Here is a 21,778-nt window from a genome sequence, read left to right on the forward strand (position 1 = left end):
GCTGACAGAGGGGAGCCGCACCCACAGTCTGAGCCACTGCCCTGGCTCCCGTCTGCACCCTTCATGCCCACTCAGCCCTCAGCCCTGGGGGGCAGAGGGGCTCCCTGTTTTACAGGTAGGGAATTTGAGGGCAGGAGGGGACCTGCCTGCGGTCAGCACAGGGAACACTGGAACTCAGGTCTCTTGACACCGAGTTGGTGTGTCTCATCACCTGCTCAAGGGAGGCGTTGGGGAGAGCTCTGATCCACCAGCCGCCCGGACGTGGCCTGGTGCCCCGACTTTGGTTTATGAGTGGGGAGGATTAAAAGTCAAAGGCAGGATTTGTCTCCTCCCAAACTCAGCACAAGACTGAGAGGTTCTCTGAGCCTCAGGGAAATGTGTGGCTCATGGCACAAAGGCCAGGGTGTTGCTCATCCTGGGACAGGGAGAAGCCCTGGCTGAAGTATCTGCCCCCCGAAGATTTGTCTGGTGGGTCTGAGAGGGGCTTCTGGTGTATGTGCCGCGCGGCCACTCAGGGAATGGGGTGCTGGGGAATGCTTCAGAGGTGTTTTCTGATTCCTCAGCCTGTGCCCTGGCCTCCCTTGGCACACCCCAGCCGTCTGCAGGTCCCTGTGACATGGTCACTGGCCCCGCTCTCCACCGGTTGAAAGTCCCTGGGCTTCCAATTCCAGTCTCTTCTCGAGCCGCCTAAATATTTCATGACCTTCTGGGCCCTTAGCAGGTGGGAACTTCAGCCTTGTAACTGATCAGGGTGAGTGAGGGCGGGTGGCCATCATTTCCCGTAAATGCCACGCTTGGTCTGTGCTTCTGGGCTGCACTCAGGTGTGCCTTTGGAATCCAGAGCTTTGACGGATGAAATGCTTTCTGGAGCCTGGCAGTGTCTCAGGAAACCAGATCCCGTTGGGTCAATACTCAGTCTCTCTGAATGACTGGCTGACAATCCCCCGTGCCCCGTCATGTCGTGTGCCTGATAAACATCAGGACCTGAGAGGTGGGGACACCCACAAGCCAGCCCAAAGTTGCCTGATTAACTTATGGCATCTGAAAGCTGTTGCTAATACTCTTCCTTTTAATTGAGGTGTAGTGGACGCAGAGTATTAGATTAGTTTCCGACGTGCGGCAAGTAAGCCGACATTTACGTGCGTTGTACAGTGCTTGCCGGAAGTGTAGGTGCCGTCGCCTGCAGTCATCACGATGTTTTGGCTGTATCCCCTGTGCGGTGCTTTACGCCCCTGTAACTGGTTTCATTTATAAATGGATGTTTGTACCTCTTCCTCCCCTTACCTGTCCCCCCCCGCCCCACTCCTTAGTTCTCTGTGTTTACCAGTCTGTTCTATTTGGTTTGGTTTGGTTCTTTAGATCCACATTAAAGTAAAACACGGTATTTGTCTTTGATTTATTTCGCTTAGCATGATACCCTCTATCCGGGTCCGCCCATGTCACAAATGGCAAGATTTTTTCCTCTTTGTTAATGGCTGAGTAATATTCCTTTGTGTTTGCACGTGGGGGGATTGTGTAACACATCTTCATCCATTCCTCTGTTGACGAACACTTACTTCTGAATCTTGGCTGTTGTAAAAAATGCTGAATTGAACATCAGGGTGCACATAGCTCATTGAGTTAGTGTTTTCATTTTCTTCTGGTAAACGCGCAGAAGTGGAATGGCCAGATTGTGCCGTATTCTTCCCTCTTGCCCTCTCTCCTTCCTTCCTTCCTTCCTAAGATTTTATTTATTTGCCAGAGAGAGAAAGGGAGAGAGAGCAAGTGGCAGGCAGAGGGAGAAGCAGGACCCCGCGATCATCGCCTGAGCTGAGGGCAGATGCTTACCCGACCGAGCCACCCAGGCGCCCCTTGTGTGGTATTTCTACTTGAAACCTGAGGAAAACGGCTGCCACCGATGTCTCAGTGGAGCACAGCCTTGCTCGTGTGTGGTGCTGGTGGCCTGGGGGTCTCAGAAGCCTCAAAGCCGCTGACCTGTCCGGCTGTGTGTGGTGTTCTTTGGGCCCAAGTCTGGGAGCTCTCTCTTGGGCTGAGTGTTTGGAGGTGGGGGGCCTGTGTCCCCCAGTGGCCTGCAGCAGGTGTCGTGGCGACGGCTCTGTTGGGTTGTAAGTTGCATCCGTTCACCGAGTGCTATTCGGTGTGCTCTGGTATATGCACAGGCTTGGGCAGCTGTCACTGTGGTTTAAGTCCAGAACGTTTGTCTTTGCCCCGAAGGAAGGGCTGTGGTCTTTAGCTGTCACTCCCCATTTGCCCCAGCCCCCAGCCCTGGCGGCCGTCTCTGGATCGGCCTGCTTGGACGTTTCGTGTCCATGGAATCGTGACTTTTGGGACGGCTGCTTGCCCTCGGCATCATGTTTTGGGGATCCTTCTGCGTGGTCGCGGGCATCAGTCCCCGATTCCTCCTTAGTCAGATCCTGTCCTGGCGTGCGCGTGGAGGGCGTCTGACTTGCCGCTTCCTGCATGAGGGACTCCTGGGCTGTTCCCTGTGCTCTTCCTTGTCTTTTGGCCGTTCGGATCATCTTGCGGGGAACCTTTCCGGGCATCTGGTTAATTCGGAAACCACCTCCTGGTCATCAGTTGGTTTGCTGGTTGTCTCACAGTGATTTGCTCGGAAGGCTGACGACGGACGAGCCCGCTCCGTGGAGAGTCGGTGTGTCTGTGCGGCCAGTGGAAGGGACACGGCCCCGCTGCTCCGCTGGAGCTGTGGGACGACCTGCGGGTGTCCCCCAGTGTCGTCTCCTGCAGGGTTCCCTCATTGCACTTCCCCGTGGGTTTTGTTTGGGTTTTCCAAGTCTTAGTTCTCCTGGTCCAGGGTGTGTCCATGTACGCAGGTGTTAAGTCATTGGGCCTGCCTATCACTCCGTGGATCATTCCGGATATGACACATTCTTCCTTCTAATGATGAAATTGGGGAGAGAGCCTCATTTGGGTCTGAACTCTGTGGCTTGCCTCGATGCTTCCCTCTAGGTGGACAGGGATCCCCTGTGCGCTCTGGCAAGGACGGCTTCCCTTGAAGCCGGTCTTGGAGCATTTTCATGATCTTTCTCCATAATTGGGAAAGAACTGGTGGGGCAGGTTATGGCCTCTCATCCGTCTGTGAGTCATCACCCCATCACCTGGATGGTGTTTTGCCGGGAAGGATGGCAGGTCTTTGCAGTGTGTGGGAGGCTGCGTCCCTCCGCAGCCCAGCGCCTCCTGGCATGTTCCCTCGAGGTGCCCGACGCCACCTGCAGGTGTGCGTGACACGGGGCCACCCCCTCGCCTCTGCGGGCCTGTTTTCCCCACGGTAGAAGCTGGGGCTCGAAGCAAGTAATTTCCAGCATTCTTTTGAACTCCAAATTCCTGTGATTTTAAGGGATCTGAGAAGGTCACGGGCTCACACAGTGTTGGGAGTGGTGGGGTGGCTGCTCCTTACCTGAGGTAGGCCATGTGCCCAGCACACCCAGGGTCGAGACCAGGGCAGAGAGAGAAGCCAGCGTTGCTTAGGGAGGCAGCAATGCCCGCCCAGAGGAATGCGGCCGAGTCCAAAGGGCACAGCGGGCGGCTGACGCCCCCCTCCGGGTCCCATCTGGCTGGGGTTCCGGAAAGGACACGCAAAGACCATGCTCGGGCTTTGGAGGGGCACATCCCTGAAAGTGTTGAGGAAGGGAGCTGGCGAGGCCTGTCTCAGGGGGAAGGCCAAGTTGTAAGACAACTGTGGGATGGTTGGGGGTGGGGGTGGGGCCGGAGGGGGCCCTGGTTGTGATGGTGGGGTGTCTGGACACATGGCTCTGGGATTCTCCCTGGCTGGAGTGGACACCCATGGCCTTGGGGGCCTTTTCTCTGACCCGCGGGTGATAGATGGGCTTGACCGGACCCACAACACAGCCCACTGTGGTGGCCTGTGGGGACAGTGCCCTTGGCCTTTTCTAGGGAAGGAGAGTGCGGCCAGGCTTCTCTGGGCAGGGAGGGCGGGGGGAGGTGCAGGCTGTTGGCCGGGTGCGCACGGGGCCGGAGCACCCAGCTGACCAGAGGGGACCTAGGGTGAGTGGGGCGGTGGCTCTGTCCACCTGTGTCTCTCAGGGACTGGGTCACTCTTCGATTTGACGTGGCACTTTGCTTTGTGTCCCATGTGGTGCCAGGTGCTGGGGACATCGCAACGAGCAGGATAGCCCCAGTCCCTGCCCTACAGGAGTGTCCTCGGGGCTGCTGGCAAATGGGGTCATTTCTACTCAGGTTGAAGCTGCGTCTCGGACAGCTGAGGGGCTGCAGGAGGTCCTGCCAGGGCCCCCCTCGGGCTGTGAGGGTAGGGGAAGGCTTTGGGGAAGGTTTTCTGCCCAGACTCTGCCCTGACTCCCCTTCCAGGTAGACATTTCAGGTGTGGTCCGGGGGCCCGTCCGAACCCCGTCCTGCTGCGGCCGGCCTCCCTGCGGGGCGCGCTGCTGTGCTGCTGCTCGGCCTGGAATTCTGCCTGTTTCTTTTCACATGAAGGGGAGAGGGCGTGGGACAGCGGTAGCTGTGCCTTCAGGAGCAGGTCATCGTGTTTGAGGGAGGCGGCCGGGAGCACGCCGGGGCTCTGGTGGTAAGAGCGGCCGTTGCGGGGGGGACGCCCCTGGGGCTCTGGCCCACGTTTACCTCTTGAGCACGGTACCTGCTGGAGTCGCCCGCCGGCGAGGTGGACCCGTGCCCAGGAGCCAAGCCGGGTGGACAGTCCAGGAAGGGTCCCTCACGGGGCTTGCGGGCCGGTTCATTCCTTCACAGTCGCCGTCACAGCAGCCCACGTGGGGGTGGCCCTGGGGCGCGGGGACAGTAATTACACACCCAGCCTCCTCTCCTGGGGCTGCCAATGTCACACCAGCTCCTCGGCCACTCCGATGGCTTGCTTTCCTTCTTCCCAACACCCAGTGGGAGGGGAGAAGGGCAGGCCCCCTGGGGGACGGAAGGTCTGCCCCTGGCCGCCTGGCCCCGGAGTAGGGAGGAGGCAGGTCTGTGCGGTGGCGGCCACCGGAGAGCGAGGGCCGGCGGAGCTGGCTGCTTCCTCTCCCCACTTCCCTTCCAGCGGCTCACCCGGCCCCTAGAGCCCTGGAGGTAGCCTGGGGACAGGTGTCGGATGCCAGCCCCTCTGGGCAGGATGCTGGGCTCTGCCCCTGATGTGAGCCTCGCTGTGAGTCTCACTCTGGTCTGGGACCCTGCTCCCCTGTGTGCATCTGGGGAAGCTCAGAAGGCGTGCGGTGGCCCTGGGCCCAGAGCCCAGCCTTTCCCGAGACCCTGGGTGGGCGTTTGCCCCATCTCGGGCCCCCCAGAGTCTTCTGAGAGATGGTGGCCGTCTCTGTGTGACTTCTCGATCCCACGCACAGCAGCGGAAGGGCTCGGAGATGCGCTCTCCTCCGCTGTCATTGTTTACAAAGCGAGGTTTCTATGACACCGGCTTTTGGTAGACTCCTCGGATTGGTGAGGCAGCCTCTTCCTGGTTAGATTGGGCAGCCTGGTGGCGGGGACTTGGGACGGTGCTTTTGGAGTGGGAGGGCCGGTGACTTGGCTGCCACTAGTCCCCAGCTTCTCTCCGGACCCAGGACGAGCCCCAGCGGGCATGGCTTCCCAGCTGAGCAGGTACCATCCGTCTCGTGCTTCCCCCCTCCTCTTGCGGGGCTACTGTCGCAGATGGTCTGTCTGGGGGCACTTTGATGGGGTCAGGTCGTAGAGGGGATGTGCTCCCTGCGTCCAGTGTGGGGGCTGGCTGGCTCCCTGTGACCAAGGACAGCTGTGCCTGCTCCAGGTCTTCTGCTCCGGACGTTAGGTAGGGCTGAAGCTGGGGCAGGAGGTCCAGCCCCCACGTCGCCCCCTCGGCAGGACCGCAGCCTGAGGGCGGGGAAGCATGGCCCCGGGGTGGCAGCCGCTTCTCTCTGCGGCCGTGCTGCTTCCGGTTCTCCCCTTTCTCTCGCCAGCAGGGTCCTGTGGTTGTGTGGGGCGCTGCTTGCTTCCTGCCTGCCCAGCCGCCCGGTGCTCTGGGGTCTTGGGATCTGTGGGTGCTGGGCAGCGGCTGCACCTGGAGCTTTCTCTGGTTCATTCCCTGGTCCTGGCCGAAGTGTGCGCCTGGGCCTTTGGGTGAGATCGGTGCCTCCCACTCCTGCTCTGGGGCCTGGAAGAGCCCCAGGGACTTTCTCCTGGCCTAGCCATTTCTCCTTCCCTTCCTCTTCTAGGGACTGTGGTGGGAGCTCTGGGGTTGAAGGCACCTTGCTGGATCCTTCTTGGACAGCAGGTTGGAGAGGAGAAGCAGGGTCACTCGGGCTTCTGATTGGCGGGGTCTCCTGTAGAAAGGCAGGGTGTCCACATGGGCCATGGTCGTGTTGCCTGGTTGAACCGGTCCCATCACCCAGCCCACATGGTCCTCCTGGCACGTGCACACCCTGCGATCGGCCCCCCAGCTCCTGTCTGGCCAGGAGGGACTGCACCTGCTCGTCCTCGGCTCCCTGCCAAGGTGGTGGCTCCCCGCAAGGAGCTCGAAGCTCGCAGCTCAGCAGCTACGGCTGCGGGTTAGGTCAGGGCAGAAGCACCCTGGGGTTGTCCCTGCTCGGGACACCCGCCGCTGCCCCACAGGGACAGGCCCGGGGACCTTTGGCATAGTCTCTGTGGTGTCCTTGGCACTGGCCGCCCTGCAGGCCCCCACCTGGACCACAGCTGGGGGCCCGACGGCTCTGCCCGTCTCTGGGACAGGTGGAAAACCCGAGAGGACTTTATCTGTCCCGGGGGTCTGGCTGTGCACTGTGCTGCCGACTACCCTCTACCTCCGAGAGCTATTTCAGCTTTCCCCGTTAAATCGAGGAAGCCACCTCCCTCCCCACTTACTGTGGAACTCACGCTGCAATGTTGTATTTTCTTTTTTTTTTTTTTTAAGATTTTATTCATTTGAGAAAGAGAGAGAGCAGGAGCAGGGGGAGGGGCAGAGGGAGAAAGAGAAACAGACTCCCCACTGAGCAGGGAGCCCCATGCAGGACTCGACCCCAGGACCCCGAGATCATGACCTGAGCTGAAGGCCGACGCCTAACCGACTGAGCCACCTGGGCGCCCCTGCAGTGTTGTATTTTAGCAGGGACATTGTGGTGTCAGAATCAGAGAGTGCCGGGGGCTGTGGAGGTGGGGGCAGTGGTCAACCCCCTGTGCTGGGGCCTGGCCCGGGCTGGCTGGGCTTGGGACGCAGGAGCTGAGGGTTAGGCTCCGGCTGTAGCCACCGCCGCAGGTCCCGTGGGGCTCACCTGTCCCTCGATGCTGTCTTCTGTGGTGGAGCACAGCCCTCCCCCCGCACCCCCGAGTGCGAGTGTCCTGTGGCTGCCATAGCCAGTGGCCACAAACTGGGGGGTTTAAAACAACAGAAATGTCTGTTCTCACAGCCCGGAGGTCCCAGGCCCCGAATCCTGGTGTCCGCCGGGCCTTGCTCCCCCTGAGGGCCCTGGGGGAGGATCCTTCCTCGCCTCCTCCAGCTCCAGGTGGCTCCTGGCACCCTTGTGTTTCTTGGCCTGTACACACGCCACTCTGGTCTCTGCCTCTTCCCTGGTGTGTCCACATTTCCCTCTTTCCAAAAAGACACTAGTCATTTTGGATCGGAATGCCCCCAATGACCTCACCGAGCCTGATCATGCCTGCAAAGACTCATTTCTGAGGAAGTCCCATTGGCAGGTTCCGGCAGCTAGAGCGTGGGCATATCTTTTGGGGGACACAGTTCAACCCAGTATAAAAGCTCTGTGCGGGGCCAAACAACAGGGAGACAGGGCCTGTCCTCCAGGTGTCTGCTCTGAGGCCAGGTACATGGAGCTCAGGGGGAACGAGTTTAATCATGTTTGGCGACGTCCCTAGGACGAACTCGGATGTGCGGAGCTCGGGATCGGCGCACGCCAGCCCAGCCGGAGTGTCCACGGGCAATGCCAGGCCGCCCTTCCCCACTGATAGCCCTGGGGGCTGGTGACCCTTGAGGCAGTGGGCTAAGTGGCCAGTTAGGTCCAGGAGGTGAGAGACAGGTGTAGAAGCCTCCCTTGGCTTTGTGCCTGCTGTTCTGGGCTTGCTTTTCTCATTCTCAATAGTGAAGAGGAAAGTGAAGCACTTTTCATATCCACATCTTCATTAAAAATGGGAAAACAAAAGCGCGGACAAGGGACCACATGTGCTCCTGGCTGCCCTCACCCCTCAGACACCTGCCCGCCTGGAGAGGCCCAGGCCGGCGGCGCGGGGCTCTGGGGAAGTGAGACGGGTGGGAAAGCCCCCGACCGAGTGACCGGTGTTTCAGGACAGCCCTGCCCGACAGCTCCTGAGCCATTTGGGGCCAAGGGGAGTGGGGAGCCGGGCTCTGGTCTCCCTGCCTCTGCAGGTCCCGTGGACGGAGGCTCGGGACTGCCCGAGTGGCCAGCTGGCCTGGGGAATTAAGACTGTATTTATGCCAGACCTGGGTGACCCAGGAGCGTGGGGGTTGGCAAGTGTCCCAGTGAGCTCGCATGTCCGACGATGTGTGGTTTGGAGCTCCTGGCATTTATTCCCAGGGTGTTGTCGGGGGGTCCTGGGGACAGCCGGGTGTGGATGATGAGGGGTTTCTGGGGGCCCTTGAGTGTCCCACGATGGCCCCAGGCACTATCTCAAAGGCTGCCTCCTTATCAGTCTCTTCCTCAGTGCCCCGCCGGATGTGAGCACTTCCTCGTCGGCTCTGTGGCCCCTAGTCTGCCCCCCTCCCAGACCACGCCACATTGCTGTGGGCCAACCGTGGGGGGCACAGCTCCACAGGCCAAGTGAGGCCCGAGGGGGGAATCGGGCTCCTCCAGAAGCAGGCTCTGGTTTCTAGGAAAGGCTGGACTCAAGTTTCCCTGATGCTCTAGAACCCAGGGGCTCTGCTTTTCCTGGCCAGCCCCCTGGCCCCTTGCAGCCCCAGGATGACCAGCCTCTGGGCAGAAATGACCATCTGTCCTTTACTAAGTTGAAAACAGATACAAAGGAAAGAGGCTGGTAACAGCAGTTTTGTTATTTATTTATTTATTTATTTATCAGAGGAGGGGAGAGCACAAGCAGAGGCAGTGGCAGGCAGAGGGAGAAGCAGGCTCTGCCCAGCAGGGAGCCCCAGGATCATGACCTGAGCTGAAGGCCACTTGTTTAACCTGGACTGAGTCACCCAGGTGCCCCTAGTTTGGTTATTTAAATTGGCTGCGTCTTCACTCAGACTTAAAAAACAAACAAAAAAACTCCTTAGTATAAACTTGAATTTCTATTTTATTTTTAAAACTTGAAAATATATACATATATATTTTTAAAGATTTTATTTATTTATTTGACAGAGACCACAAGTAGGCAGAGAGACAGACCGAGAGGGGGAAGCAGGCTCCCTATTGACCAGAGATCCCGATGTGGGGCTGAATCCCAGGACCCTGAGATCAGGACCTGAGCCGAAGACAGATGCTTAACCCACTGAGCCACCCAGGCGCCCCTAAAACTTGAAAATAATTGAAAAATTTTTTTACTATTTTATTTTTTCAGCTTTATCGTGATGTCACTGGCATTGACCGTGGTGTCAGTTTCAGGAGTGCAGGGTGGGGGTTTGGCGCGCGTGTAGCAGGAGACTCACCCCCCTACCGTTAACCTCTCACCTGAGTGGGCTGCGGAGTTTTCCCGGGGGTGGAAGTGTTCGCCGCCGCTTTTCTCAGCAACTTTCCCGTGTCTGGTGCCCTACGGCTAACTAGAGCCTCCTGCTGCCCTGACACCCTCAGGACTGGTTTCCCTCATGGTGGGAGTTTGCACCTTCTGCCCCATTCACCCCGCCGCCCCCCTGCCTGGCCCCAGGCAGCCAGCAGTCTGTTCTCTCTCTGAGCTCCCTGATTTGGATTTTACATGTGAGATCAGGTCGAGTTGTCTTTCTGTCTCCGACTTATTCCACTCAGCATGATGCTCTCAGGGTCCATCCGCGTTGTCAGGATTGACCGGATTCCCTCCTTTTTTGAGCTTTATCCCCTCAGCCCTTGATGAGTGCCCAGGAGGCTGCAAATACCACTGCGGCATCTAATGTTTCCTCTGGGTAAATGCACAGAAGGGGACTGGCTGGATCATGTTGTGGTTTGGGCTTTCATTTTTTTGGAACCTCCATGTTGTTCTCCATGGTGGCTAAACCAGTGTGCATCCCCAGCAACAGTGCGTGAGGGTCCCTTCCTCTCTACAGCCTTGCCAACACCCGATCTCTTTTATCGTTTTGATAATAGCTGTTCTAATAGGTGTGAGGGGAAAGCTCACCATGGTTTTAATTTCATTTCCACAGTGATGAGTGGTGTGAAACGTTTTTCCGTGTACCTGTTGGCCGTATCTCTCTTCTTTAGAAAAATGTCTAGTCAGTTTCTTTGCCTGTTTTGTTTTAAAAAAAAATTTTTTTAAAGTAGGTTCCACACCCAACATGGGTTTGAACTCAAGACCTGGGATCAGGAGTCGGATGTTCCACCAACTGAGCCAACCAAGCACCCCACTTTGTCCCTTTTATTTATTTCTTTATTTAATAAAGACTTTACTTATTAATTTGGGAGAGACAGAGAAAGTGACCGCATGAGCTGGGGAGAGAGGGAGAAGCAGGCTCCCCGCCTGCTGCACGACTCAGTCCCATGAGCCCAGGATCATGACCTGAGCCGAAGGCAGACGCTTACCCAACCGAGCTACCCAAGTGCCCCTTCTTTACCCATTTTAAAATCAGATTTTTTTTCACTGTTGAGCTGTGTGAACTCTTTATACATGTTTAGGATATTAACCGCTTAGCAGACACATGATTGGCACATATTTTCTCCCATTTGGTAGGTTGCCTTTTCTTTCTTTATTATTATTATTTTTTTTAATTTTATTTGTTTGATAGAGAGAGCCCCATCAGAGAAGAGCAGAGGGAGAGGGAGAAACAGGCTCTCCACCGAGCAGGGAGCCGGATACGGGACTTGATCCCAGGACCCTGGGTCATGACCTTAGCTGAAGGCAGCGACCTGACTGACTGAGCCACCCAGGCGCCCGTGTGTTTTCATTTTGTTGATGGTTTACTTTGCTCTGCAGAAGCTTTTTACTTTGGTAAAGTCCCATTTGTTTATTTTTGCTTTTGTTGCCTTTGCTTTTGGAGTCAGATCGAAAAAACCATCGCCAAGACTGATGGTCAAGGAGCTTACCGTTAACCTGTGTTTTCTGCTGGGAGTTTCATGGTTTCCAGTCTTACATTCAAGTCTTTATCCATGTTGAGTGGACTCAAGAAATATTTTTTTTTTTTTAAGATTTTATTTATTTATTTGACAGAAATCACAAGTAGATGGAAAGGCAGGCAGAGAGAGAGAGAGGGAAGCAGGCTCCCCGCTGAGCAGAGAGCCCGATGCAGGACTCAATCCCAGGACCCCGAGATCATGACCCGAGCCGAAGGCAGCGGCTTAACCCACTGAGCCACCCAGGCGCCCCTCAAGAAATATTTTTAAGTGAATGTTTGAGAAGCCAAGTGAAGCTTCTTTCTGGTTCTCTGGGGTTCCCCTGGCCTCTTGTTCAGGTTCCCATGACTGTTGCCCCGAGCCAGTGAGGCAGGGCGGGACGGCCCCAGGGCGGGAGTGGTTCTCGGTTCTCAGAGCCAGCTCTCCCGCAGGATGAAGTGGTGGCACCTGCGGTGGGCAGCAGTCTGCTCTCAGTTACCCCAAGATGTCCATGCGCATTTGCTGAGAAAGTAACAGCTTCCAGCTCTGTCCTGGAGCTTCCAAACTTCTTGCAGTCTGTTGGGTAAACATTCCCCTAGAGGGTAGGATACCGCTGATGAGCTTGTGTTGTACTGGCCACGTGCCAGGCCCCGTGGCTGGGCCCGTTAACTGCATTATCTTGTGTGATTCTGTCCCCCACGGTCAAGCGCAGCGGCTCCGTTATTACGCCTATTTTAAAGACGGGAAGTGGAGGAGCGGGAGTCCGGTCTGCTGCCTGGCGCACCCGGGTCTAGTAAGAGCGGGAGCCGGGAAACATCTTGGGGTCTGATGGGCTAGACTGAGCCGCTGAGCAGAGCTGTCAGGAGGTCACCCCAGAGGGTGGTAGAGCTCTCTGGGCCCGAGTGGAGGGTGCTGGTCCGGGGCGCTGCGCTGGGGGAGCCCCGGTGGTTGGCGAGCATGCTGGGAGTGTGGCCTGTGCTCTGCGGATCCTCTGTCTCCAGGCATGAGGCTGCTGAAGGCAGATTTCTTTAGCCTGGCTGTGGTTTGGGAAAGTGCCAGCTAGCCTGGGGTTGCCCACTGCAGGAGCACCAAGCTGTCTTCTTGGGATTCCAGAGATTTCTTGGAGTTTCCCCACCACTGGCTGCCGACAGCAGGGATGTGAACATTTTTCCTCTTTGGGCCACTGAGGTGGCATTTCAGTTCCCCCCAGCCCTGGAGGACTCCCAGCTCTCGATCCCAGGGACCCAGCCCCCCTCAGGCACCCCTAAGAGCTCAGCAGGCCTGGGACAGGCAGGGGCGGATGTTCCCGTGCTGACAGGAGTCTCAGAGCTGTGGCCCGTTTCCACTTCTCAGAGCAGCCGAGGCTGGGTGTGTTTTCCCCTCTGGGACTCCGATGGTGGCCTTCCACGGGGTCACAGCCTATGTCCTGGTGCTCATTCAGCCCTGTAGGTGGCTGGGGAGCCGGCGAACCAGGAGGGGCAGGTGTGCTGGGAACCCCAATAGCCGTGCTGTGGCCTTGCTGCCTTTGCCGAAGGCCCCTGCTCTCACCCCTTCCCTGCTGGGTGCCTGCGGCCCCGGGGACACAGCCCTGCTGCCTCCCTCCCTCCCTCCTTCCCATGGAGACAGGACCCTTGTCTGGGGCTGTCAGAGCAGCGGCCCTCTCTGACCAAACTCCCCCGGAAAGTTCCTTTTCCTTCTTCAGGAGGCTTTGGTCTCCTGGGACGACCTCTGGCTGTTGCTGTTCATGCGTGACACCCTTCCCAGTGGCCTCATCCCGCTGCTTCTCTCTCCTCCACCCAGGATCATGCGGCCGGATGATGCCAATGTGGCTGGCAACGTCCACGGTGGGACCATCCTGAAGATGATCGAGGAGGCAGGAGCCATCATCAGCACCAGGCACTGCAACAGCCAGAACGGGGTAAGCGTCTGCGAGCCGTCACCCAGCCCGCCTGGGATCTCCTGAAGATTCTAGGCCCAGGAGGCCCGGCGTCCCGATGTGTGTGACATCGAACCACTCCCGGGTTGGGACAAGAGTTTGCATGGGCTTCTCCCATGGAGCTCCTGGAGGGGACCTGTTGGAATGGTGCTGGTTTGGGGATTCATCAAGGAGGCTTGGGGGCAGCCAGAGAGTAAGCGGGGAGCCAGCTGAGAGCTGCATTTAAGTTTCTCCCCCTCCATCCACAAGAGTCTTGGTTTCTAGAATGCCCTCCCCCAGCTTTGCTGCCCTGGGCCTAAACCCTCCCCTGTCCCTTCGACACCCCCAGGGACGGGGAGGGGCCTGGGCAAGCACTGGCACTCTTGCCGGGGAAGCCCACCAAAGCCCGGCCAGAGTGCCTGGGAGGAGGGTCAGCTTTTCTGCTTTTGCAGCTTGGGCAGCTGGGGGGCATTTGGCCCATCTTCTGCGCTGCCTCAAGGGCCGAGGGACCTGACCTTTCCTCTGGAGGCGGCTCAGCACCTTTGCTCGGGGGAGGGGGTCTGTCTTGCGCCACACTGCCACCTGGGGCCAGTTGAGATGCAGTACCACTGGTGTCTGTGTCCCGGTGTCCTGTGTCTCCCTGGGCCTGGGCCAGCCACCCACCATGAGGGGAGGAATGCACGCCGGCTGGAGGGGGGAAGGAGAGAGAGCGCTGCACAGGTGTGGGAACCAAGCCAGAGCGAACGTTTCAGTGGGTGGACGTGGGCGAGGGGGCCTCAGCACACTGCGAAGGAGGGGCTCACCGGCCCAGCCAGGAGTCCGGATTTGTTCAGGTGCCCTTGGAGTTGCGGGACGAACCAGGCCGTGTTCAGAGTGCGCCCTCTGGTGGCAGCTGTGGGGCAGGGCCTGCGTGAGGACCTGGTGAGGACCCAGCACCCGGCCGCCGGAGACAGACAGCAGGGTCCTGGCAGGAGAGGCCGGACCGGGGAAGGAGAAGGTTAGGATGGGGGAGTGAGAGGGCTGGGGGGGTTGCGTGGTGAGGACCCACGTAACTGCTGCTGGGTAGTGAGTGCTTAGCATTTTGCAAAGCCCTGAAGTGGTTCTGCTCATACAGTCCTCTCCCCCGTTCCCCCATGTCGCACAGCGGAGGCCGTGGAGGTACAGAGAGCCTGCATGCTTGCCCGAGGCCATGGGGGAAGCCGGGGGTAGGTCTGGGCCATGAATCCAGGCCTCAAACCTGTGCTTTGAGCCCCTGCTCCTCCCCATCCCATCCCTGGAGGGAGCCTGGGGGTCCAAGGGGGATCGTTCTGAGGTGCTGGCTTGGCGATGTCTCCAGACTGGTGGGCCCAGGATGGGGGCATAGAAAAGTTCCAGGCTCGGGAGGGCATGTGAGCCCCAGGCAGCTCCAAGTGGTTAGACCCTGGCATGGGCCCAATGCTGACCTCTGACGGCCTCGCTGGGTCTCTGGGTCAGGCAGGGGCACCCCGAGCCCCTGAGACCCCCACCCAGCTCCCCTGCAGGTCTCATCCGCTTTATGTCTTTAGTATGTCATGTGGCCCCAGGGTTCTCTTGTCAGCTGGGACCTCTTGGTTGGCACCATCTGGATGCTGAACTGGCCCCGTGACCTTGATGGGCCCCAAAAGACACCCTGGACCTGTCCCCAGGCTGCTCTTCCCAGACTCCCTCTCCTCCGTACATGACCTCTGTGGCATGTGGTTACCCACACTGAAAACCGGGGACCTTCAGTGACCCCATTCTTCTTCTTCTGTTGCGGGCCCTGGCAAACAGTCCTGTGGGCTCCACCTGCTCGGTAGTTTCGGATCTGAGCACCGTCCGGTTCCCAGACCTCATCTCCTGGGCCTTCCGCTTGACACTCCCTTGGGCCACGCTGGCTCTCTTGCTTCTGTGGGACTGGCTGGTGTTGCTGCCCTTTGCACTGCCTCTTCCCTCGGCCTGAGCTGCTCTTCCCCCAGAGTCTGCATGGCTCCCCCTCACCTGGTGCCAGTGTGGCACATGGGACCTCCACTGAGGCCTTACCTGGTGACCAGCTCCCTCCTTGCTCCCAGCTGTGCTCCACAGCACTGTTGCTCCTGGGACATTGTGTGCTTTGCTCATTTATCTTGGTCTGCCCACCCCCTCCACCCCGTTAGAATGTAAACCCCACGAAGGGAAGGACTTTTGTCTTTCAGGTCCCTGCCAGATGCGCAGCATCTGGGTAGAGGCCTGGAGCTCGGTGGACTCGCACTGGCGACCTGCGATTGCCAGAAGGGCATGTGTGGAATCGCTGTCCTGTGGAGCGTTGAGTAGGCACTTAGGGTGGACCAGCGACCACACTGTGTGCTCGACCTTTTCTCTCTGGAATCTTCCCAACTGTCGTCTTAACCCCACATTGTAGGCGAGGCACAGGGGCCTAGAGAAGTTACACGGCTTCCTGAAGGTCCCACAGAGTGGCCCTCTCTATGGTGGCATCTGCTGAAGGCGGCCTGTGTGGGAGTAGGGCAGGTGCAGCCCAAACAGTCATCGTAGTGAGAGGGAACCTTCTGGACCCGCTCGCTCTCACGTTTGATGCCCACGTGTCCGTGAGAGGGGCGGCGCACCCCTTTCTCCGGGGGTCACCCCCTTGGATCCTGGCAGCCCGCCATCCCCACTAGCGAGTGGCAGAGCCGGGAACTGAGCCCAGGGCCCTGCACTGTTCTTTCTTGCTCTGCTCCTGAAGCCACTGTCCTGACTCCATGTCCTGTGGCTGCTCCGGAGCCCAGCAAGCACTGTGATACTGGTCACCTCTGGGAGCATGGCGGAGGGCCCTTTCTGGTGTAGACTCTTTTTTTTTTTTTTAAAGATTTATTTATTTATTTATTTGACAGAGAGAAATCACAAGTAGATGGAGAGGCAGGCAGAGAGAGAGAGAGGGAAGCAGGCTCTCCGCTGAGCAGAGAGCCCGATGCGGGACTCGATCCCAGGACTCTGAGATCATGGCCTGAGCCGAAGGCAGCGGCTTAACCCACTGAGCCACCCAGGCGCCCTGGGGTAGACTCTTGAGAGTGCTCCTGGGATGGGGTCTGCCCCCTGCTTTCAGCCCCAGAAGCAGGGAGGCCCAGGGCTGTGTCAGAGGCACAGGCAGCCAGAGGTGTGCTCAGCCTGAAGGCCCTCCTCCTGTGTGCCAGTGTTTGCTGGCTCGTGTTTTGAGTCTTTGGGTCACACCTGCTCTTTACGGAATGCCTGAGGCAGGCCCAGTGCCCTGCTGAGCCATTGGACAGCGGCTCACGGTCAAGTTGCCTCTGCCGTGGGTCCAGGCCCGTGCTATCTGCACCCTGGGCTGGTGGAGAGCCCCCAGGCAGCCCACCCGTCTGTCTTGGGCTGCCCCGCGTGCAAAGGTCTCTGGAGTGGCTGCCCTGTAGACGTTCCTTCTCTCCTTTGGAAGCCAGCTGAGATTCCTAACAAGCGGCTTCCAAACCAGAAGAGCAGGGGTGAGGCCTCTGCCAGGCGTCCTGTGCCAGGCCTGAGGGCTTCCTGTGGCAGGTGTGTGCTGACAGCTTTCCCTGGGACAGTGAGGAGAGCAGCTCTGTCTCCTCCTGGGTCACCGTGTCCGTGTTCTGGGTTACAGAAGGGAACAGCAACACCAGCTGCTCAGAGTTCACGCCATTCTGAAGTGCGGGGACTAGAAAGTCAGCCGGTCTGCTCGGGGTCCCTGCCCTACCCGCAGAGTCCTGGCCCTGCAGGGCCTGCTGACCCCTTAGCTCACACTTCCTGCTGTGCTTCCCTCCCTGCCCCTGCACAGCCTCCGCCCTGCGCAGTCCCTCCTGCTCTCCCCTCTGCTGGAGAGGGCGCACGCGGTCCATACCTGCCTCCACCTTTGCACTCACACCTCAGCTCAGAGGCCACCCCCAGCCCCAGCGCTTCCCACATGGCCCTGTCAGAGCACGCGCCACCACGTGGCCGTGTCCTGTTTGCTTGTTTATCATCCGTCCCCCTGTCGGAACCCAGACTGAGGCAGGCGATCCGACTCGCTCCCCTGCAGGCCGCACCAGGCCCAGTGCCTGGCTCCGTGCCGGTAGCTGCCTCCTGACCTCCTGACCGGCCTCCGGTCCCCTGGTGTACCCGCACTCAGCTGCGGCCCAGAAGCCGATGACCCTCCCCCTGACGGAGTGTCCGAGCGTCAGCAGTCGCCTCACGCCGGGTCACCTGCCCACACTGTTTACCCCTTCATCTCAGCATGAAGGCGTTTTACCGTCTCCTCTCGCAGGAAGGACACTAAGTGGGAGCCCAGGTCCCTCCAAGACTAAGCTGCAATCCCATTAAAAATTATTCACACATAAAAAAAAAAAAAAATTATTCACACACACACACGCACACACACCACGTATGCTACCCATGTGTGAGTGTAGCCATACCAAAATTTAGCCACTCTCCAGTGAAGACACCTGGTTCACGCTGTTTCGGGGTAACAGCGCTTGCGTGATTCCACCAAGCGGCCCAGAAGTGAGGCCTCCGTTCCTGTCCTGCTGCGCTCAGCACGTGCCTTTCCCGCTTTCTGCCGGTGGGTGGCGCTGTAGCCACAGAAGTCTACTTAGGGGTGCACTTTGTTTTAGTGTCCGTGTGACTTAGGGGGCAAGTCGTGGTTGAGGGGAAGCAAGGGCAGATTAAGGGGCAAGTCGTGGGGTGGGGGGAGTCAGTGCAGATTAGAGAAGCCACAGCCTAGCCCTGGAACCTTTCCCAGCCACTCTGGTCCCTTGCTTGCTGAGACCTGGCTCTGGCATGTTTATAGGAACAGAAACTGGAGGAACCCACCCCATGTTCCTGACTCACCCAAGAGGGGTGAAGGTGCAAGTTCCCTGACTGTCCCTCCAGACCGGCAGGTCCGGTCGGTTTGAGGGGGCCCAGGGCATTGGTGCGTCCATGAGGCGGCAGGTGGGCTCTTGCACAGATGACCACAGGAGGTTCCACCAGGGCTCAGGTGGCCGTTACTACAAGCTCAGTGTCGCCAACCCTTGGATGAGGGGTGCTGCGAGGACTAACTGGGAAGGCGAATACCAGAGCGGGCAGGGCCGGATGGACAGGCTCCCACCCCCAGCTCCCCATCCAGCTTGGGTGGGCCCAGCCTCCTGGAGAAGAGGGCTGGTTTCCAGGAGAAAGCGACAGACGGGCCAAGTGCTCTGTTTGGCAGTGAGGGTCTGAGGTCCCCCTGTTGAGAAGTACTTTCGGGAACATACACCAAAGTGTCCCTTCAGTCTGGGAAACAGCCCCCGGTACTGAAAACGATTTACGTGAAGGACACGCATCACAGCGTTGCTTAGAGTAAGAAGCAAATGGACCCAGCTGGAGCCAAGACTGCGATCATGGAATATTCCGTTCTATTTGGCCATGAAACACACTTTTGCAACAGAGGGTGTGTCCATTGTGGAAAGTGACAGTGACGTCTGTGGTGGAAACGGCCATGCAGAAGCACGAGCAAGTCAGGTTCAATAGAGAACAAGCCCCAGTGTAGACTGTCACGTGCCCTCCAGACATGGGTGTACTCCGTGGCCACGTCGATCCCTTACCAAGGGGGTCCTGGGTGGCTGGGGACCAGTGACAAACGCACACCTGGTGCCCTGTACCCTTTTTTTCCTTGGAGTTTTGAGTCCTGCACTATTTGAAGGATAAATAACAGTTAAACAAAGGAACACTGATTGCAAAGCATCGTTTGTAACACAGGCAGGTTATGTTTCCTTGTTTCGAGCGGAGGAAGAAGCAGGTTGTGGACACGTCTGTTGATGTTTGCATGAGCCTGAGTAACTGCAGAGGAACCAGGGAGATCCGTTCTTGGGGAGAAGAGCCTGGGAAGGAAGATCCCGAAATAGAAAGCTGGGTTCTCTTCTGATGTGAGGAGTGATTTTCCCTCCTCGGTCTACTTTTCTATGTACTTCCCAAATTTTCCATGATGAGTATGTCTTTTTTTACTTTTCATTATGGAAGTGATGCACGTCTTTTGTAGAAAAATTAGAAAAAAGAAGCCACTCCCCACCCTCACTGCTCAGAGAATCCGCCGGCGATTGCTTTAGGGTGTCCCGTGAGGCCTTGCTGTGTGTCCCGCGGCTTTGCAGTTAGGAATGTGTGATGTCGAGAAATGGCGTGACTTTCACAGTGGGCGAAGAAGGGCCGCGTTCGAGGAGTGCAGCTGGGGCTGGGGCTCACCTGTCTCTGGTCTCCGCAGGAGCGCTGTGTGGCCGCCCTGGCCCGTGTCGAGCGCACCGACTTCCTGTCCCCCATGTGCATTGGCGAGGTGGCGCACGTCAGCGCGGAGATCACCTACACCTCCAAGCACTCCGTGGAGGTCCAGGTCCACGTGATGTCGGAAAACATCCTCACAGGTAACTTCTGCACGCGTCTCACCAAGCCAGCTCTGGGTCCCTGCCAGCAGCAGCCACAGCTCGTGCTGACAGGGGGCCTGGCCCTGACGTCCTCTGTGAGTGACAGTCCCTCTGTTCCCAGCCCCACCCCTGAGCCGACACTCCTGCCATCCTTGTTCTGCAGACAGGGACAGGTTAAGCAATGAGTGTGACAGCGAGCTCGCCCAGTGGGACTTGGGCTCCCAGTGCGCAGACCTTTCCCTCCTGCCTTCCCCAGAGGAGGCCCCAAGACCAGCTCCTCAGGGGCAGAGGGGTGGCAGTGGGCTGGGAGGGCACAAGCCACCCTCCAGCCCCCTGCTGTCTCCCCCCCACCCCCACCCTCCTTGCTGTTCCCTGGATGGGGACCACCGGCGGGTGGGGGCGGGGGAGTGGGTCGCTGTCCCGCCCTTTCCCCCTGCACCGGGGCCCTGCATTCCAGGCTTAGGCTGAAGCTCCCTCTGCGAACCTTTGACTCTGGTTTGATCTGAATATTCTCTTTCTCCCAGTGGTAACCATGGAAACCCCTTTTCATCCTCCCACTGGGCTCTGCAGGGGAGTGTGGCTCTGCTCTGCACTCGCTGCAGCTTTGTATAACCCGGCTGCTGACGGGGAAGGCAGGCCCCTTTGTCCCCTTGCTGTCCCCCTCCCTGCCCCAGGCCACCCTGTCGTCCCACCTAGTCCCACGCAGGGGACAGTCCACGCTGCTTCTGGAGGCGGGAGCTGCCTGGGTCCTTGGGTCCTCCTCCTCGTGCCCCTCGCTCCTTCCTTGGCGGCAGTGGCCTGCAGCTGCCCTGCTGGGAGAGCTTACAGGGCTCAGGCTTCTCCCCTCCCCGGGCCTGGAGCCCAGTTGTCCATCTGGAACATCCGGTGTCCTCAGCAGGCCTGGCCACAGCGTGGTGGATGGGTTAGCCGAATGGGGGCCCGTGGCCCTGGAGCACGCAGCCTCCCTGTGCCCTGTGTTTGTGTCCAGGCCCTGGGGGAGCCCGTAGCTCTTGCATCTAAGGGACCATGGATGTTGCATGCCGTGGCCCAGAAAGGGATACCTGGGCATGGTCTTCTCACCACGGGGCCTTGGAGTCCCCGTGGCCCAGGCCCTGGGATCGAGGGGAGCTCATTGTCTCAGCTGCTGTCCGTTTCCAGAGTCTTCTCTGTCTGATGGCATTCCCAGCAGTGTGGCTTTCTCATGGTGATCAGCAGCAGAATGGCAGCGACTTCAGATGGGGGCGGTCTGCCTTCCAGATTTCTGGCCCCAGAGGAAACCCTGAGGAACTGAGTAGCATCTCCCTGTGGCGAAAGGGGAAGAGGCCGTAGATGGGCATTCTTGACTTGCAAAGCGGAGCTCAGCCCCGCAGCGTTGGGCCCTCAGCACGGTGACTCTCAAGGGGACCTTTTTGGTTGTCACCATCTGGGCAGAGGGGCTGGCATCCGGGGGCAGGTAGGGCAGGGATGCAGCCGCACAGACTGTGTGCACCGGGGGCGGGGATCCCCACCACGAAGGGGGACCCAGTCCAACGTGTCCTTGTGCCGGACGAGGCTGAGAAGGCCTGTCCTCCACCGTGAACTCCGGAGGAAGGAGTCATGCTTTCCTCTTCCCGGCAGCTTCTCTTGGCTCGCAGCGGGTGGAGAGCTGACAATGCAGGCGAATGAATGATGGACTGAGCCGAGGCTGTCAGGGAGATTTGTGTTTCTGTCCAGAGACGGGAAGCTGACGGAGGGTTTTGTCTAGAAGGACACGCTCCGCCTGACTTCTAAGGGGTTGCTCCCATCGTGGGGCAGGGGCTTCTCGCCCGGGGCCGAGGTGGCGAGATGGCAGCCCTCTACCCCACCCGAAAGGATGCCCCCCGCCCCCCAGCACCTGGTCGCTCGGCCTTGGTTTCACTCCTTCCCTGCAGGGTGGGCACGCAGAGCTGACAGGCCCTGCGGGGGACAGAACGGGGGGGTGAGGAGAGGGGCTGCGGGTGTCCAGCCTCACAGGCAGGTGTGGGCTCCGTGACCCCACTGTGCTCTGCTTCTCCAGACGGGGCCTCTTGACCCTTAGGCCTCCCTAGTACACGAAGCGGCCGGCCACTCTTGGAGCCCCGAGGGCCGTGGCCGTTCTCCGTGTGTGGGTTCTCTAGCCCCACAACCTCCAGCTGAAGGGCCAGGAGCCGCCTCTCTCTCTCCACCCCCACCGGTCCGTCTCTCTCAGCTCTGCGTCTCTTTCTGTCCTCGCCGCGTCTGGGCATCTGCGTCGCGGTCGTCCTTCCTCTGTCTTTCCGAGTGTGGACCCGTGCAGATCGCTCTTATTCTGGGACCCCACGTCTCTCGAGGCCTCCCTCTCTGTCCTGACGTGTGTCTTTCTGTCCACATGT

At 58.9% G+C, this 21,778-nt stretch overlaps 1 protein-coding gene across 8 annotated transcripts in view; it reads left to right on the top strand.

Annotated features, from left to right (window-relative positions):
* Nucleotides 1-21,778, top strand: part of ACOT7 (acyl-CoA thioesterase 7) — a 95,104-nt gene that overhangs the window by 17,289 nt on the left and 56,037 nt on the right. For 7 of the 8 annotated variants that reach the window (XR_004276035.1, XM_032301489.1, XM_032301490.1 and 4 more), the window contains exons 2-3: nt 12,945-13,062; nt 19,253-19,409. Coding sequence is in view for 7 of the 8 variants with exons in the window: in XM_032301489.1 (XP_032157380.1) it covers nt 12,945-13,062; nt 19,253-19,409 (275 nt within the window). In the remaining variant the exon portion in view is untranslated. Of the gene's footprint in view, nt 1-5,436; nt 5,590-12,944; nt 13,063-19,252; nt 19,410-21,778 lie in introns of those variants that run through there. The other variant, XM_032301491.1, reaches the window with a different exon arrangement.

Source organism: Mustela erminea, chromosome 10, assembly GCF_009829155.1.
Source record: "Mustela erminea isolate mMusErm1 chromosome 10, mMusErm1.Pri, whole genome shotgun sequence".
NCBI classification, from domain to species: domain Eukaryota; kingdom Metazoa; phylum Chordata; class Mammalia; order Carnivora; family Mustelidae; genus Mustela; species Mustela erminea.